This window comes from Epinephelus fuscoguttatus, linkage group LG18 (genome assembly GCF_011397635.1).
Source record: "Epinephelus fuscoguttatus linkage group LG18, E.fuscoguttatus.final_Chr_v1".
Lineage (NCBI taxonomy): Eukaryota > Metazoa > Chordata > Actinopteri > Perciformes > Serranidae > Epinephelus > Epinephelus fuscoguttatus.
Genome location: NC_064769.1, coordinates 28,439,843 through 28,457,892, shown reverse-complemented (window position 1 = coordinate 28,457,892; position 18,050 = coordinate 28,439,843). Strand labels below are relative to the sequence as shown.

Sequence of the window (18,050 nt, the reverse complement as noted above, 5' to 3'; positions counted from 1 at the left end):
GTAATATTTTAAATGCATGACTTTTTGTATTTAGTATTTTATTTTTAGCATTGCTACTTTTATTAGAACGACAGTGGTTCCTCCACCAGTGGCTAAATAAAATAAAATGAAATAAAATAAAATGACATAAAATGAAATGAAATAAAATTAAATTAAATATAAAAATACCTCGCCTTTTTCAGTCTCGACCCGAGACACTGTTCAGCAACGGTCAGAAGGGGGCGCAAGCATAGCAAACTAGATGTGAAGCACCTTGATACAAAAGAAGAAGCAGCAAGTTTGCCCCGCCCTACTCTCACTCTGATTGGCTAGTCATCATTGCATTCGTTAGTTGGATTGGTCAGGTTCAGGCACAAGGAGTGCGATTGGTCAGAATTAGGTAAGAATATTACAGCGAGCCAATCAGAGAGGGAGTACGGCAGAGTAGGGCGGGTCATACCTTTCTCCATTCCCAAACTGTCCGTAACGTAACCGGTAGTATCTTGGTTCAGTTGTCCCGGGAAACCTGCCATGTACAAGTACTTTGTTTAAACACTTTTCTGTGGAGAGGCGCTTATATCTGTACATGTTTGATCCCTGAGGCGTTGAGCTTAGCTAGACAGATGACAAGCTAGCCGGCCGCGAGTATTTAGATAACAAGTAACTAGCAACTAGCTAGCTTAAGCGGTAAATTATCTAGCCGCGGTTGAAGCTTAGCAGGTCGGCGGACGTTAGTTAAAATCCAACATGACCCAACAAGCTGCTGCTCTGCAGACCTACAACAATGAACTTGTCAAGTGTAAGTGATCTTTATTTTATCTTGTCGGTAAACTCATTGTATAGCTTAGTAGTTACTGTAAAACGTGTAATGCAGGTAGTGATTAACTGCAGGTGACAGCGGCTGGGTTTGTAAAGGTCAGTATACGTCTGAATAGTCTCCCCTTAGACCACAAAGACTCACTGGGTAACTTAACTTAACCTACACTGTGATGTTACAAGTGTAGCTTCGCTTACTGTGATGTTACAGCTCTCCTTGAACTGTTACTGAAGCTGCTTTTACCGGCAGGCAGGATAGTACAGTACAATCTGATTAACCTGTACAGATTATGCTCTCCATCACCTGGAAATCAGCCTTTAACCCTCTGCAGACCATACTAGTGATGCTAATGGCAAACAGCTATCATTATTTAATACCTGGAGTAGGTTTGACAAATGTGTTGGTCGTTTCCCACCAACAAAATGACCATACCTGACAGCCAAAGTGATTTTTGCTTCTGAGAAGGAAACATGAACAAAGGAGCACTTGTCACCTGTCAGATTATGTGTGTCTGGTCTGTGGCAGGTTGCCAGACTCCATCTGAAGGTTGAATTCTACTTTATGAATAAAGTTCTTTTTAAAAAGCAATGAACCCTTGTGGTCATATATAAATATATGTACATAACATTGCGCAAAATATCAACAAGAAGTACACAAGTACACAAGAATCTGTATCAGACTTCTATCTATCTATTCCTCTATCTAGAGATGCGGCTAACAATTATTTTCCCAATCAACTAATGTGCTGATTGTTATTTCGATTAATACTTTTAAACCTGGATCATTATCAGTTTTCTTGCGCAAATTGGTTTGAGCAGCTTTGCAAGAAATATTTTCTATTATATGTTAAAAAACATTTTTTAATTATGTTACAGAAAAAAGCTGTTGTTTAATTTAATTTTTATCATTTATTTACAAGTATTTCAAGGATTCTTTTATTGTCGGTCCAGCCATGCAAAAACATAAAAAGAACGAGATGTAGAACTCGGTAATTATTAAATAATGAACATAATAATAAAACACTTAGTCAACAAATGAATAATTAATTAAATAAATACATAAATAAAGTGAACAGTGCTGCATGTAGTCAACAATAATATCATAAAAGATTGTTGCAGCATGTCCTGATAATATTAAAAAAAAAAATGTAATTAAAATTACAATAAAATCATTACTTTTTTACTTTTCTTTTTTGCATGTTTTCAGGCAATTTGCTTGTTATTCTTTTTTTCCCCACCTTTTCTTTTTTGGTGCATTTTCAGGTAATTTCTTAGATACTAAAGTTACCACTTGTAACTTTTGACTACTAGTTTGGCTCATTGTCTTCTCCCCGTGTTTTGGGAAAAAGTCTAACCAATTTGCACAGGTTTCAGCAGGTTAAACAGGTAACCTATTCAATCAGTTTCCCAGAGCCCAAGGTGGCATCTATGTATCGCTTTTTTTTTATAAGACCAGCAGTCCAAAACCTCAAAGATATTCAGTTTACAATGATATTTAAGAGAGGAACGCACTGAGTCATCAAATTTTGGAAACTGGAACCACAAAATGTTTGGCATTTTTGCCAATAACTTCAAATGTTTAACCCACCATCCAGCTTGTTTTAGTTATAGACAAATCCATTATTCTGACTTATCGTTTTAGCACCAATTAAGTGATTTTATCTTCATGAGATGTAGAAATGTACATAAATACTTTTTCTTTTTTTAAAGTAAGAAATCCATCATCCCAGGCTCAGTATTATCCATCACTGACCTGAGCTGATCCAGTGTTGCTCCTTTGTAACAAACCTTTTTCTCTCCATCAGGTATTGAAGACCTGTGCTCCAAGCGGGAGGAGCTGAACCGACAGATCAAGCAGGAGGAAGAGGAGAAGGAACGGCTGCAGCATGACATCCGCATCCTCTCAGAGAAGCTGAGCAGAGTCAACGAGAGCCTGGCACAGAGACTCGCCGCCCGCGCCACTTTCGACCGCACCATTGCTGAGACCGAGGCTGCATACACCAAGGTGTGTGTCTTGTTATCGTTGAGCCACACTGAAATATGTCACTCACTGGACACTGAAGCTTTTGGGACCATTTTATAATTTATTTTATATTCTCTCAGTGTCATCTCGTAAATGAAAATCTGCTCGTTACCTGGTGACTCAATGACAGATAATTGTGTTGCATAGCTGTTAAAAGACAATAATGAGGTGAGAAGATAAACAGATACAGCACTAGATGTGTTGTCATGATTGATGAAGAACAAGTGTGAAGAAAGCTGCAGATTTCAGCTTCAAGGCTGGTTGGCTTTGCTTGGCTGTATTAATCAGATTGCTTAGCTGTGTAGGGTTGTGTTGAGTGTGTGGGTCCAGGTGAAGAGCGAGGTGACTCTGGGACACTACTGAGACACCAACATTCAAGTAGAAATTCTGACAACTGTGTAGGCTATGTGCATAGGCTCTGCTGCACAAGTATAAATCCCCCTTAAGCAAATGCAAAGTAGATAAAAGGCCAGGTCACACTACCAAGTGTCTGACAGCACAGTCTGATACTCATTACAGCCTCAGACATCATACATACTGGGTGTCCATAGCAATGCTCACACAACATTTGGCACATTTCACCATGTGTATTAATGGACTGACTCTGCTGCCTCTTGGTACACCAGTATTTCCTCTCTGTGGTTTGTACTTTAGTCAGTGGTGCATCATGTTGTCCTCCTGCAGCAGTTTCATCTCACACAGGCACGTCCCACATACTGATGCTGAACTCCCTGAGCACCCCCACTAATCACTGCAAACACTCCAAAGCTGCTCTTATTAAAGAACAACAGTCAGCTGAGCCTGGTCCCCTTTTTAAATTACGCTTACAGCACATACCGCACCGTCAGCTCTACGTCCTTTAGCTCATGTTTTTACTTCTTCTCTCTCCACCTACAGATCTTGGAGAGTTCCCAGTCTCTTCTGAGTGTCCTGAAGCAGGAGGCAGGAAACCTCAGTAAAGCCACAGAGCCTCGGAGGAAGGATCACTAATGGCAGGGAGAGGTCACTGAACTCTTGTTTTGACCACAACGGCGCACTTGACTCTGCACTTTTAACTGTTTATACTCCACGCTGGACCAGTTGTGATTGATTTATTGTGAGCTCCTTATTCTAATAAATGTGTTTCTAATCACTGCCATGACTCCTGCTTTTGGACACGACAGACAACAGTGTTGTAAATGACACATACAGTATTTACATTTGTTCAAGTCTTCTATTTATTGAGCTTTCATTTGTACAGGTATGACATCACTTTGTTTTTTTTTTTTGTTTGTTTTATTTGCCCCAATCATTGACAATAACTTTACAGTAAGCACATCTGCTGCGATGTAAGATTTACAGACGAAGGGGTGAAAGTAAAAGGGGGAACAAGATGGAGCTTCTACCACAGAGTCTCTACAGTGTGACCAACACAAACTGCTCACTTTGCAACAGGAGTAGGCAGATGGGAAAACACTGCGGTGAGAGACCGCGTGCACGCTTCAGAAGTCGTCTGTTTTACGTCCCACTAGTGGCCATCAGAAAAGTTTTCGCTGGTGTCTTTTAAGACAATTTGTGAGGATTCCCACAATCCACTCTGCCTTTTTTTTGGTCCTTCAGTTCACAGAAAGACAGAGAGCTAACGATTCCCACAAAGAGTGAACGTCCTCTTTGGGGTTTTGGACGTTGAAGGCAGCGGTTACCACAGATGGATCCATGGGTGTGTCACGTGACTGTAGCCACAGCTTCACAGCAAGTCCAAGTCAGGCTTCAATGGGCCAAATATAAGAAGCAAACCAGTGTGTTCTGGGACTTTTAGCTCTTTAATTGCAAATCATGTGCACTTAAGGTTTTTTTCTGACTGTGTTGTTCCTACTGTGTCCAGCAGCGATTGGTTTCCATTCATTTCCTCATCGTATGCTAACTCTGAGTCAGCCCCTCCGGGTTGTTACAGCTGCAACAATTAACATGAATTCAAACAATCCCCATGAATTCTGCACAACCTATCGTAATTTCCTGTGAGTTTCACCCAACATTTACCAACAGAAATTACTGCTAAAGACAGCACAAGGCCATTTCCTGATGTTACGCATGCATGCAGTGTTGTGGAGGAACACACACTAAAGTCATCAGCTGACAAACAGTTTTCTACCCCTGAACATGCTCAGAGAATGGCTGAAACGTGTTGACAACGCACAAGACAAATTACCACGACAAAGACAGTTGCAATCCAGATCTAATGCACGTGTAACGTTAGTGTTGTATCAGTCACGGACTCAGGACAGTGCAGTTTTATTCTCACTGGAACAAGTTGCCTTCAATTTTTAATGATTTTTTTTTTTTTTTTTTTTTAAATTGCAACTATTTTTGCAATTTTCACCTGCTTCCACAATTTCGTTGCAAAAAATGTTACATGCGTCGCACTTTTATAGACAAGCTGCTGTGAAATCAGGCGTTTGGGCCTCAGCAATCAAAAAAGAAAACAAAAAAAGCCTGCATTCTGGAGGGACTGTGACTTGTATAACTCATCACAGTTAACGTCAACTCTGCACTTATTTTTGTTAGTTACCCTACATCCTGATGATGTTTAGTAATATGGTTTACATGCAGCTTAAGGGCTAGATGTTACACATCAGCACTTTTTGGTACTGACCGAAATGTGTCTGTAGCGCCGACAACAGAGTATGGAAAGCTGGCCCAGTTTCATAGTCTTGTTAACCTTTGTTTAACTGGACGATTTAAACTAAAGTTTTGCTATTTTTTACAATATCTTAAGAAATTTAGTCTTAAAAGGTGTTTTGTTAGGGATTATCAAGATTTTTCACTTTGGTACGGAAACACTAATTGTGATGATTGCCAGTCTGACTGCATGATGATGCAACGATAATTGGACCTTACACAAATCAAACGCGAGTCATCTGGTAAGCACTGTTTCCGAAGACCAATCTGACTTCAAAATGTCAGCACACCACCTCATTCATTTTCCGTATCCTCTTAGGGGTCATGCGGGGGCTGGAGCCTATCCCAGCTGACATTTGGGCGAGAGGCAGGGTAAACCCATAAGAGTCACTGATTAACCTGCATGTCTTTGGACTGTGGGAGGAAGCTGGAGTACCTGGAGGAAACCCACGCTGACACAGGGAGAACATGCAAACTTCACAGAGAAAGGCTCCCTGACCCTGGGTTCAAACCAGGAACACTCTTGCTGTGAGGCGACAGAGCTAACCACTGGTGAGTATCACTCAGACAATATCAGGACATTCAGATGTGGAATTTCAAAATAAAAGCCCATAAAATGTCATATCAGCTGTGTTCTCTCCAAAATCAGATTAGACGTGGATTTTCATATCATATGAAATTAAATGGAAACCAATGGACATCTGGAACTTCTCAACCACAGTAGCACAGTTTGAAAATGTGATTTGTACCAACACCAGCATAACCACTGATGCAGTCCTTCAAAAATAGTGTACATCACAGTGTGACACATCAGATCAACTGGCCAACAACAACAAAAAACAATGACTTTAAGGGGATTTTCATTTCAAAGATGAACCCTTGGACCCGTGTGTGAAACTACACCTGGGCTACAGTTTGTGGTCACAGCGACAAGGCCGACAATCATAAGACTTTTGATGCAAGGCTGTGGCAGACAGAGTACAAAAACTGGACATGGCATTCATCGGCAGTGCATTCATCATGTACGGCTGAAGAGTTCTGTTTCAAAAATGCTATTTTGTCATGTTGATTAAATACAAAAAAAATCAATACCTGCAGTCTGAAAAACTCCTCTATGTCTACTGTATCTGACGTACAATCAATGGTTGTTAACAGCAGGTGTTAATAGTGGCTTCTGTTCAAAACAAAACTCTTCAATTTGTTCTTTTAAGTGCACATATCCTCCGTCGCCTACTCTGTTCCTTCTCATGAGGTGCAAAACAAAGCTAAAAGCAAAGACAGTGCAAAGACATTAAACATCCAAGACTCCAGACGAAACGGAGAACTCCTAAATTCATCAGACAAAGACGAAACGTCTCCTAACAGCAACCTGGACTGAACAAACTTCATTTGATTGTTGAAAGGAAAAGAAACTGACAGGAGTAAGAAACAGAATCATCATACGTATGAAAAATATGGTGGAAACTGTACAACAATACTGGCCGAAGGGGTCGAGAGAATGAGTGTGAGGCTGTTACAGCAACACTTTAATCACTTGGCATTATGAGTTTAAAAAAAAAAAAAAAAGGAATCATCTGGAAACTTGGTGCATCCTTGTATATAAAACAATCTGAATTTAAAAAAAATCACGACATATTCCTTTACACGCACGCACAATCTTGCATTCGCTCTCACAAACACGCCATTTTATGGATGATCATAATCGTTGTTGCCTTCGTCACGGCCGATGGACCGGCTTCCTTCTCTGTGGAATGTTAAAGTACATGAGGTCCGACTGGAAAACGACGACGACGACAAAGAAAAAAAAAAAAGTCGGGCAGGGCTGTGTGCACCCCACGCCAGCAAATTTGTCTTTACAAAAATGTTATTTTTTGTACATGAGCAGGTCTCAGACATGCAAACTTCAACTTTAAGCAGGAATAAATACACGAAAAAAAGGTGTCAGGGAGGTCTAACAGCTTCTCATAAACGTGACACAGATACCTTGATAGGGAATATACAGAAACATTCTACAGTATGATGGTTCCTGTTTGTCACCAGCAATACGGACGTACAGACATTATTGGCCAAGGTCACTTTTTTCAAGCGTGTGATCAGAAATCTCGCTGCTGACTGACAGACATCGTCCCTGGGGTGCATATGTTCCCTCCCTTGTCACGAAGAAAGGGAAGCGTGTTGAAGTTTGCTCGCCTCTACTTGAACATCCAGCAGCTTCCGTACAGCATAGTTTGCCAGAAAACGTACAAAAACTAAAAGGCATACAGAAGCTTTACAGTAAAGGAACCAACCGAGCTGTTGGCCGAAATCAAAACATGCATACAAAAACAAAAAAAAGACAAAAAACTACAATTGTGGCACCCTTTTACCTTTTTTTTTGTTTGTTTCCGTGTGTTTGACTGTGCCGGCGATTTACACAAGCAGACGCGTCCTCATGACACGTTTCCATGCTAACACTGAACTCTGTCACCGTGGCGTTACCTACACGTGGGCACTGGCGGCTTCCTGTTCATTTTAAGGAGTTTGGTCACTCGCTTTCCTTCGCTTGTCTCCCAAAAACCTGAAATGTCCAAGACATTGGAAGCGGAGAATCACAGGAGGGATGTGACGCCAGCGGACGTCTAGCAGAGTCTGGAGAGGGAGGCAGACGTCTGTCTAGATTCTGACAATCGATATGAGGATGAGGAGGGAGGCTGACAGATCAACTGTCCCAAAATCGTCAGGGAAACACAGTCCAGCTGGTTTTGGATTAAAGAAGGAAGGTGGGATTCCAACACCCCGCCACCCAGCTGATCTGCTCTGATATGCGGTTGAAGACGTGGCGTGTGGTGGTTCCGTGGCAGGAAATCAGCCCCAAACACAAACAAAGACACAAACAAAATACTATGTTTCCTGCGTGATCAGGAAGATGTGCTTAGAGACGGCTGGAGTGTAGAGCTGGAGGCAGTTGAGGCCCAGGTGTGACGGACCGCGCTGGGCTCTGGCTGCAGGCTGGTCCCACAGGTGTGATGCTACTGTGCAGCTGATTGGTCCGACGGGTCAGAAGTAAAGAGCGGGCTCGCTGCTGTAGTCAGACAGGGAGGAGCTGTCTGCCGGTGTGAGCTGGGGAGAAAAGGCAAAGGTTAAATGTGCTCTGAAACGTGAAGGTGACGTCATTATGAAGCAGATTTCTTATCTGTTGTGTCCCTTGCAGTGTACTCTATGTTCTGCAGGTTAAACAGGAGAGTTTGTGCTTAAAATGATAAATGTGCTGCTTTTCTCTGCTGTATATCACAGTGAATTAACTGTTGGTGCGGGCTGTTGATCTGACTTGTGAAGTTCAAATTAAAGGACTCAGCGACTGGTACTCGACTCTAAAACAGAAAGAGTGTGAACATGATGCCTTTGAGGAACGCAGGAGTTCTCTCTCACCATAACTTCCTCTGTCATCTGTGTCTGCTGGGAAGTGGTGTCCTCCTGGTAAACGCTCTCATCGTGTTTGTGCTCTTGCCAGGCGCTGAAGTCCACAGAGTGCTTGGGAATGTAGCTGGAAAGGTCTGCAGGCGATAACGAGACATAGGTGTTACTGAAATGTTAATAACCTTTTTAGCTTACAGCAGATGAGCAGATGAGTGAATTAAATTCCTTTTCCCCCCTTTTCCCTCGTCATAGAAGTGTTTATTGGTAACATAAAGTAGGTTCAGACAGCGACAGCATGCTTATTAATACTGCATATGTTAAAATTTTATGCTCTGTTCAACAGCCAGCTACAGCTCACTGTGTGCATACATGAGCAAACTGCAACATTCCTTCCATCGTGTTATTTAGCCTCCAGAATAATATCAGTGTTTTAAAAAATGGCTGCTGTTCCCCTTTACACTGAGAGTTTCGCACAGAGAGAGGAAGTGTCATCGATAAGGAGTTCATATACACAGACTCTGGCTTTGAGCTTCTTTGTCTTTGAGCATCCACAGAGGACTGTGTTTCCTTTATGCTTTTTGTTTCTTTCATACGTTTCTGTGTCTTTTAGGTGAGTTTTTGTGTTTTTTTTAATTCAGTTTGAAAATTTTAATCTGAACATTTCCTGTTTTTTTCTGTCTTAGAGTGTGTTTGGTTATTTTTTTAGTGACTCAGGTATGTAGTGTTTGGGATTTTTTACAGTGTAAAAAAAAAAACTTGTCACCTCTCTGGTTGACAAACTGTACTGGAGACTAAACTCTAAATGAGCTCACATGTACACTGATACTAAAATATCTGTGAGGTTTTTTAAATCCACCATTCAATTGTTACCATTTGTGGGACACCAGGTATTTTGTCTGGGGTCACTTAGACTTAAATTTGTTTGCATGGTCTGTGTCTCTGTGCTTTTAAAAAATGCATAATCTATAAGCATATTCAGTATATGAATTATTGAAAAAAAAAAGTAAATTAATTTATCAAAATTAAATGCTATTAATTATGTCTTGTTATAATTCAAGTCTAATGCAGTCTTTGGTTGCTACTGTTGAAGTTTCATTCTTTGAGTTAGTAACACAATATTTCCACTCTCAGATATGTGGGAACTAAGGTGATAAAACATCCGTGCAGAGGAGGAGATATACACACCATGGTCCTTACACATGAACTCTTCTAGAAACATACATTGGGCACTTTGGCTCCTAAAGGCCTTAATGAGGAATTTGACATTAGATTATTATTGTAAGCCTGTAACTCTGTATTCTGTCATGTCTGACATGGTGCTCACATTAAACTGTCAGTTTGGCTAACAGCATTTATATATATATATACTGTCTTTTCGTGTCTTTATAAACGGTGTCACATATCCACTATAAACTGTTTTTAAGGTTTGATTTGTATATTTGTAATATGTTTTTTCTTAATTTTTTCTTAATGTTTGACCTGTCTGCTTGTATATATGAGCACACTGTAATACGTTCTGCTGCTGATTAGCAGCAATAGTGACATGTCAAGATGTGTTTTTTGACGTATGTATGACAGCCACTTATCTAGATATGTGGGATATAAAATGTGTACATGCTGGTACTTTCCCCTTATATATTGTTCAAAAGTAGCTTTAGTATGATATTAGGGTATACAGGTACATGTGGGCTACATGTGTGGCATGTCACATGACTGGCCCAGGCAGTACTAAGGGTATTTAAGATCGAGACTTTCTGTCACGTATCAGAAGTCTGAGGAAGAGCTGCGTGGCCCAAATGTCACTCTGCATTACAATCCTTCTAAACAGGAGCTGAGATGAGACATTAATTACTCATGTTTCAATAGCATGCAAGACCAAGCAATCATTTATAAATCACAACTTTTCTGAATGTTACAAGTAGCAATAAGTGAGCTGAGGACGTCAAAATGGAAACAAACTGCAGAGTGCATCACATTTTGTTAGATGTAGTTCACGCTTCGTCCAGTAGAGGTCTCTGTCATCATATGTAATGCTGTCTGACTGTGTTACACTAGCACCATGCACATGAAGGTACTAATGTTGATATATAGTGATGAAGTCATGACCTGAGGAAACCTTGTTTAGCTTTAATCAATAATTTCTTCCCTTCTTTCCCTCTCTATTACTCTCCTCATTTTCTGAGCAACATTTTATACGCTTCATTTGTTTCATGACATCTAATCATCTCCTTATAAATTCCTTTCAGGCAAATGTTTTGTCAGATTATGTTTTATGTCCCTTTACATCCAGAACCATATTATTCAAATAGGACATTACACAGGCCCTTTATATTTAGTCTAACACCAGCTCTTGTAGATCAGCTTTAAGGAGGGAGTTTTATGTGCATTTTCTATGGCTGTCCAACACAAAGCAGCAGAGAGGAGCAATAGCTCAACACTGCAGCTCAATAAAAAGGCTTCCACTGATTAGAAATTAATACAGTTAGATAGTCATCCTCTCTTATCTCTGCTTCCTTCCTCCAAGATAAAGCGTCTACTGTAAAAACAATTTAGGAGCGGTGTCATTTACACCAAAATGGAGTCAAAACTTTTTCCACTCTCTCACTAATCTTTTTATTCGCTCATCATTGTGGAAAGTGCTGCAATGCAGAGTGAGATCTTCTCTTCATCCCCCAAAGATATGGAGGATGTCTTTCTTGAGATATACAGACGATACCACTGGAGGCAAATCAATACTTCTTTGCATGTATGTTTTATAAACACAGTATGTGCATCGCTGCTCTTGCCCAAATAAAGTCCACTGTATGATGCTGTTTTGCTTTTTTCTTACATCAAGTTATTTCTTTTGATCCTGCTCTCTATTAACATTTTGTTTATTTATTAACATCACTGCATGACATTGCCCTCCTTTTAATATTTGTTTGTTTTTTCATGCTAATGCTTCTGATTTTATTCCCTTATTAGGCTTCCTGCTAACTCTGCTTTTACATAAGCGCTACGTAAGTACATTTAATTACACACTTTGTACATATTTCCATGCAAAAAGGAAAACTAATAGGTGGTCCAAAATAGAAAGGGTTCATCCTCTGAGGAGCATGAACGTGCTCAGTCAGAAAATCATGATATTTCTGGTACTAAAAGTAGAAAAGTTGATCTAATGGTTGCTTCAGAGCGAAGTTCAGAGGGTCACCAGCCAAAACCATTATAAGGGATTCACCCACTGGGGATCATGATTATCAAAAGGGACACTAAAGAGACACCAGGCCAATAGATTTTAAGATACCTTGTTGTGGATAAGCAGACATTTTTGTTTTGATTTACGCTTCAGAGGAAAGCTCAAAGGACCAAAAACATGATTTGGGATCATCCTTTGGGGACCAAGAATATCTGCAGAAAATGTGACAGCTACGTGGCCAATAGCTCTTGAGATATATCGACCAAAGCGTGGGACAGAGAACAGACATTTTAATGGTGCTACAGGGGTTCAAACTGGACATCTAACCTGCATGTTCACCACAAAACCACAAAATAAACCGTGTATCTCCCCTCTGTCACATTCCATGTTGTCTCACCGTTACTGTTGGTCGTGTGTGTGGGCGAGCTGTTGAAACTGGGTCGAGGGATGTGGATGCGTCCCACCATGCTTGGCTGTTCATCCGCCACCTTCCCGTCTTGTTTCTCCTCCTCATCCTCCTCCCCGCTGTCCCACACGCTGCTCTCTGACGGATACTCGTACGTACTGTGGAGGCTGGACTCGTTGAATGAGATCTTGAGCTGCAAAAGACACAGAGACAGAAAATTTGAAATGACAATGACAATACTGTTTTGTTTTTCTGTCCTGATAAAGTGTTTTTACTAATTAAATAACTATAAAAAGAAAAAAAACACAGAAAGAAACAAATAAAAACAACAACAGTACCAATGAGTAAATTACATCATTATTTTCATACGTATTGTAGATACCTAGTGATACCGATTTCCCCTGCCTCCATATTTTATCTCCACTCCACTGGCACCCTGATAAAGAAAACACAACCAGTCACCTGCCAAAATAAATTTGGGCTGGTGCCTGTTCACGATTTGAAGCGAGTATTTGATTTGTTTTTTTTCTTTAATGTATCTGGCTGAAAAACAAGAAAAAATAAAATAAGGTACAGTTTTTCCTCATAGGAAATATTGTTTTTACAAAATTTATTTTACCCCCAAAGGTCACTGTTCAGCCACAGCCACCATGGTCAGTTTAATCAGGGTTGGTTCAAGCATTTCTAGGGTCCCATGACCCTCCCTCTACTCAACCACAGTGTGCATAGCAATGTTGAACTGAAAACTATCCCTTCAAATGCCCAAACTTGGTACACTGACTCCAAAATTAACCTCAAAATTATCTGTCTTTCTCAGTTTTCTCGCACTTTCAGTAGTTTTCAACCACATCTTAATGGCTCGGTTGTACATTCAGTACATATAACTATAGATACACTAATATGTACCCATGTACAAGCAACTGTTATCACATGATGACAACTGAGTAAACTCCTTCAGCTGATGAAGGCCATAAAATGCAGTCGAAAACCCAAGAAAAGCTTGAAGGTAGGGCTGCACCATGTATCAGTTCAGCATTCACACTGCGACATGCGCAACAGTCGCAATCGCAAGACGTGCACTGTCAAGTAAGGCAAATTAACTCAAACACGTAAGGTTCTTATTTTCCAAGATTTTCTGAAGCTGCTGTCGTCAGAGGAAAGTGTCTCGATTAAACTCAGGTTCCAATATAATGACTCTAAAAAGGGCTGTGTTTGTGTTTGCTGCATAGACAAAATAAAGCATCTGTTTAAGGAAACATCATTACGACGTCTCCCAATCATTCCTCACTGCAGAGTTGCCGGACTGTAATAGCCAGTTATTTGCTATGAGTCAGGCGAAAGCTACTGAGTTAGCCTGAGTTCTCCAAACTTCGGGTCAGAGCCGCAAGGCTGAAAAGGAAGACGTTAACACTAATGTTCATCTAAAAGACAAGTCTGTCTGATAAACAACCAAAGCATGTCTACCACTAGAAATGAGCTAGTACGCTGTTGTCTGTATCTGTATTTGTAACTGTTTAACTAACAAAATTATCTGTATCTCTATCTGTACTCTGAATGGGCGGAAGCGAGCAGAGCCTATGTTGGAAATGGGAGGAACCTAATCTGAAGTTGTTGTTTTAAGCCTGAAATTGATATGGGTTCATCAGAAGTTGCCATATTCATCATACTACACAGAAACAACTCCAAGTACAGATATTGACAAATTTTTCTCAGATGATGCTCGTAAAAAGTACCGGATACTTGTTTCATCCAAGTATTCAGCTCAACTCTATCAACCACAACCTGGAAGCCGCCTTATTTTAGGGAAAGCAATGCGCATTGACTTTAGCCTTGATGAAAAGAAGAGTTTTATATGAATACAGTGGTGTCATGGTGAGTCAGCCAGTGTATTAAACAACTTAACTTCACCTTCCTCTCCCTTCATAAATGTCCTCAGAGTAAAAAGTCATTTTTCTGCTTTCATTATTTTCATTTTCTATGCAGATGCACCCTCCTAAAAAAATAACACCAATTATTCTAGACTGATAAATTACGTAGCAAATTTAAAAGGAACAAAGCATGAAATCCAATCCCAATCCCCCAATTCCACTAACCCCAAATAACAGCCGGAATACTGCCAATAGGATGGTTCTCCATCTTCTGAATAGTACAGAAAAACGACAGATGATCTGAAAGTCAGGCCATACATATATATACATCATCCTCTTTGGTGGTACCAAAGAGGGCGACCAGAAGGTTAGGATGCAGGTCAGAGTTGAAGATTGATGACCATCTCGCACTTTATATCGCAAAAAAATAAATAAATAAATTGCAATGTTCGTTTTTTTCCAATATCGTCCAGCTCTACTTGCAGGTGGATTTTAATGTATCATTTCACAATCAGCCCAGATTAATTTTTAAAAAAAAATTAAATCCCAAAATTTGTTATTGTGCCACTATAGTGCATCCCACAGTGCCCCTCATTTCCATGTTCTGGTGTTTAGGAGCACTGAAATAAAAACAAAGCATCCATCTTTAAATGTGTAAATGATATGTATCATTCTCAATTACAGAAAAATAACTGCACAGGTAAAGAGGCCAAACTTCATCAGATACCTTCACGTTCCAAACCACAGCTTCTAGCACATCGCTGACATCACCCTTCTCTGCATTTTATGAGCTCAGTAATCATTAACAGGGTACATCCTTATTGCTCTGTAATTAAACCATCTATACTGAACGTTATCACGTGTCTCAGCCCTTTGCTCGCACTGCAGCCTCGACATCAACCGACTACCTCATCACTTATTCAACAGGGCTTTTTATTGGGATTCTTGGAGAGCCAGGTGCAGTTTGTTTAGGCACGTCTGCGGCTGCATGTACTGTACTTTACGTGTCCTCTAAGTGGGACAGGTGGCAGCCTTGCAGGAGCCTGGGGCCTGTGATTGATCGTCTCGGAGCGTTCGCTGTAAGACATGTCTGTTTGGCAATGCTTCAGTGGTCTGCAAACATGGATCCGCAGGGTGAGACCGCCCCTCGCACTTTGCTGCACCGTGTAATCCAACATGAATGGCAACTCAGCCATCAGAGACTTCGGTGGTTTTAGCTGTCAGCGAGCACAGCGACTGGCGTTTATTCTCAAAAGAGACATCTCGTCCTTTTAGAGGAAGAATATGACGGGTTCTCTGAGAAGTTACTGCTGCGATAACATTTTCAGGATATCATTTAAATTGCTGTTGTAACATTCAAAGGGAATTAATGCTATTTGAAATCCTGATTAATCAACATCTGTCAGTTTGTACAAAACTCATAATGCACATCAGATAATAGGCGATTCACACACATATAACAGCATGTTTGTCCATGTTTTCCACCATGACCGTCAGCTGACTGCTCTTAATGTATTGTACCTGGCTCCATCTACTCTGCAGGCCATGATCTAAATCTGCCCTAATCTCCATCACAAGGCCACGAGCCAGCAACGCCTCCTCCGACTCGAAACCAGTCAGGGTTCACACTCAACCTCAATTTCAAGCTGTCATGCTTGTTTCGTATCCTTTATGACTTCTTAATGGCCTGTCTCTGTGAGTGTGGTGAGGTCAGTGATGGTGGAGAAATAGTTTTTTTGCAACGCAGTATGTGTGTCAATGAGTCTGCACGTAAAAGAGATGTGAGAACACATGGAAGCGCAATTTTTTACCCAATACTTCCTACTCTGTAACCTGGGAATTAAACACATAAACTCACTTCTACAGACGTCATAGAGACCCTCTGACGTCCTCAAAACTTGCACAAAGTACAGGTACTGTTCAAGTCTTATCACTGGGGTAGCAACTGACACAACACCTACAGCAACAGCAATTTTCTGGTATCTAAGTGTAGTAGAAGTAGATTTAGGACGAGGGTCTATAGATTCAGAACACAGTCTGTAGATATAAAACAAGCATCTACAGATTTAGGACAAGAGTCTATAAACTGAAGACGATGGTCATAGTTTGAGGACGAGAATTTATAGATTGACGATGAGATTCTCAAGATTTAGAATCTATAGTTTGAAGATGAGTGTCTGCAGATTCCGCATGAGGATGTAGAGCATAAGGACAGGAGTCCATGGCAAATGAAGGTCAACAAATTAAGAACAGAGGTCTTTATAGTCAGGATAAGGGTGCACAGATCATGGACAAATGAGGGTCTACAGGTTCCACATGCAAATCTATAGACTAAATACAAAGGTCTATAGACTCAAAATGAGACATAAGGTCTGCAGACTAAAACAACGTCTACAGATTCAGTTGAGGGTCCAAATTCCAGATGAGGGTCTCTGCTAGTCTATGAATTACTGTAACAACAAGGGCCAACAGATTTGGCACGAGAATCTATAGAATTAGGACAACTGTCAACAGAGAAAGGACATGGGTCTACAGATTCTAGATGAGGGTTTTTATGTTCCACACACTGGTGTATAGGTAAAACTAGGCTAGCAGTACAGACTCAGGGTGAGAGTCTTGAGGCTCAGGACTAAAGATTAAAACAGGAGTCTTTAGATTCCAGATGAGGATCTATGGATTATAGAAAAAAAGTCTATAGATTCAGACAATGGCCCATAGATTTAGGAAGATGGTCTAAACATTGAGGGTGAGTACCTATAAATGAAGGCTGCAGGTTTATAGATTCAGGATGACAGTCTATAGATTTAAGATGATGGTCTATACATTAAGGAAAACAGCCTATTGATTCAGGACAAGGATACTTAGGTTCAGGACTAGGGATGTCACGAGAACCAAGATCTTTGGTACCAAGTTGATGCCAGAATTCTAATAAAAATGATTGCACTTGATTTGCTCCAGTACTGTAGGTACGAGGGATGCAATTCTTCAGGGCTTGATGGGGCAGCATATACACCTACAAGTGTTCTAGTCTGTTGTTCAATGCCAAAGGAAGAACAACGCCTACCAGCACACAGAACAACAACATTAGTTGGAAGATGGCGTCAAGTGCAGCTGCAGCGACAGTGCCACCTCAACTCATCGAAATAAATGTTGTTGTTTTTTAAGGTCAGCATATTTTTTAATTCTTTGCGATGGGAGCGCCATGTACTTATACTATGCTACGAACGCCAGCAGCGTGACAAGGCGCTGAGCGTCTATTCTGAGCTGAGTTGTGCACGTTTGGCTTTTTTCCTGGTCGCTGAGAGCTGGAAAACTTTAGCTAAAATGTTGCTCGTCACTGTCGCTTCTTACCCAGCTGATGAATTACAGTGGAGAAAGGGGCGGGACAAATAGCCTACCAGAGAGACCAACTGTCCAATCTTACATGTACAAGTGCTGAACAACAACAATGGAGGAGAAACATGTTAATATACTGTAGGCTTCATATCAATAAATGTTTACTTGTCCACAAATTCTCATGAACCCATATAGACTAGTTCTTTGCATTTGAGGCGGATCAACAGGGATTCATATTTAGACTAATAATAAAATTGAAATTAGATTAAATTAATTTTTTTTTAGATCGGGAATATGTGTTTACATACATGGGATTAATTGTTTTGTATCTGTTTTTTTACAGTGGTATCGAATAGGCTAATGAAAAATCACAGAGTTTTACTGGTATTGTTA

At 40.5% G+C, this 18,050-nt stretch overlaps 2 protein-coding genes across 2 annotated transcripts in view; one reads left to right on the top strand and one right to left on the bottom strand.

Annotated features, from left to right (window-relative positions):
* Window positions 1–456: 456 nt before the first annotated feature.
* On the top strand, window positions 457–3,952 carry ssna1 (Sjogren syndrome nuclear autoantigen 1). Its single transcript, XM_049604178.1, has 3 exons — window positions 457–778; window positions 2,601–2,800; window positions 3,716–3,952. Exons 1-3 carry the CDS (start codon window positions 727–729, stop codon window positions 3,806–3,808), a joined length of 345 nt encoding a protein of 114 aa, XP_049460135.1. The 5' UTR covers window positions 457–726; the 3' UTR covers window positions 3,809–3,952.
* Window positions 3,953–4,027: 75 nt separating this feature from the next.
* The window catches only part of tprn (taperin), a 41,537-nt gene continuing 27,514 nt past the window's right edge, over window positions 4,028–18,050 (bottom strand). Inside the window, exons 2-4 of the mRNA XM_049604177.1 lie at window positions 12,445–12,646; window positions 8,885–9,009; window positions 4,028–8,575 (exon numbers count right to left, since the gene is read on the bottom strand). Coding sequence (XP_049460134.1) covers window positions 8,513–8,575; window positions 8,885–9,009; window positions 12,445–12,646 — 390 coding nt within the window. The 3' untranslated portion in view covers window positions 4,028–8,512. The remainder of the gene's footprint in view (window positions 8,576–8,884; window positions 9,010–12,444; window positions 12,647–18,050) is intronic.

Bases quoted from the DNA above. Each gene is read 5' to 3' on its own strand.
- ssna1 (XM_049604178.1), top strand. From the start codon at position 727: ATGACCCAACAAGCTGCTGCTCTGCAGACCTACAACAATGAACTTGTC. The intron at 779-2,600 runs GTAAGTGATCTT...TCTCTCCATCAG, and splicing joins CAACAATGAACTTGTCAAGT to GTATTGAAGACCTGTGCTCC. The intron at 2,801-3,715 runs GTGTGTGTCTTG...CTCCACCTACAG, and splicing joins CCGAGGCTGCATACACCAAG to ATCTTGGAGAGTTCCCAGTC.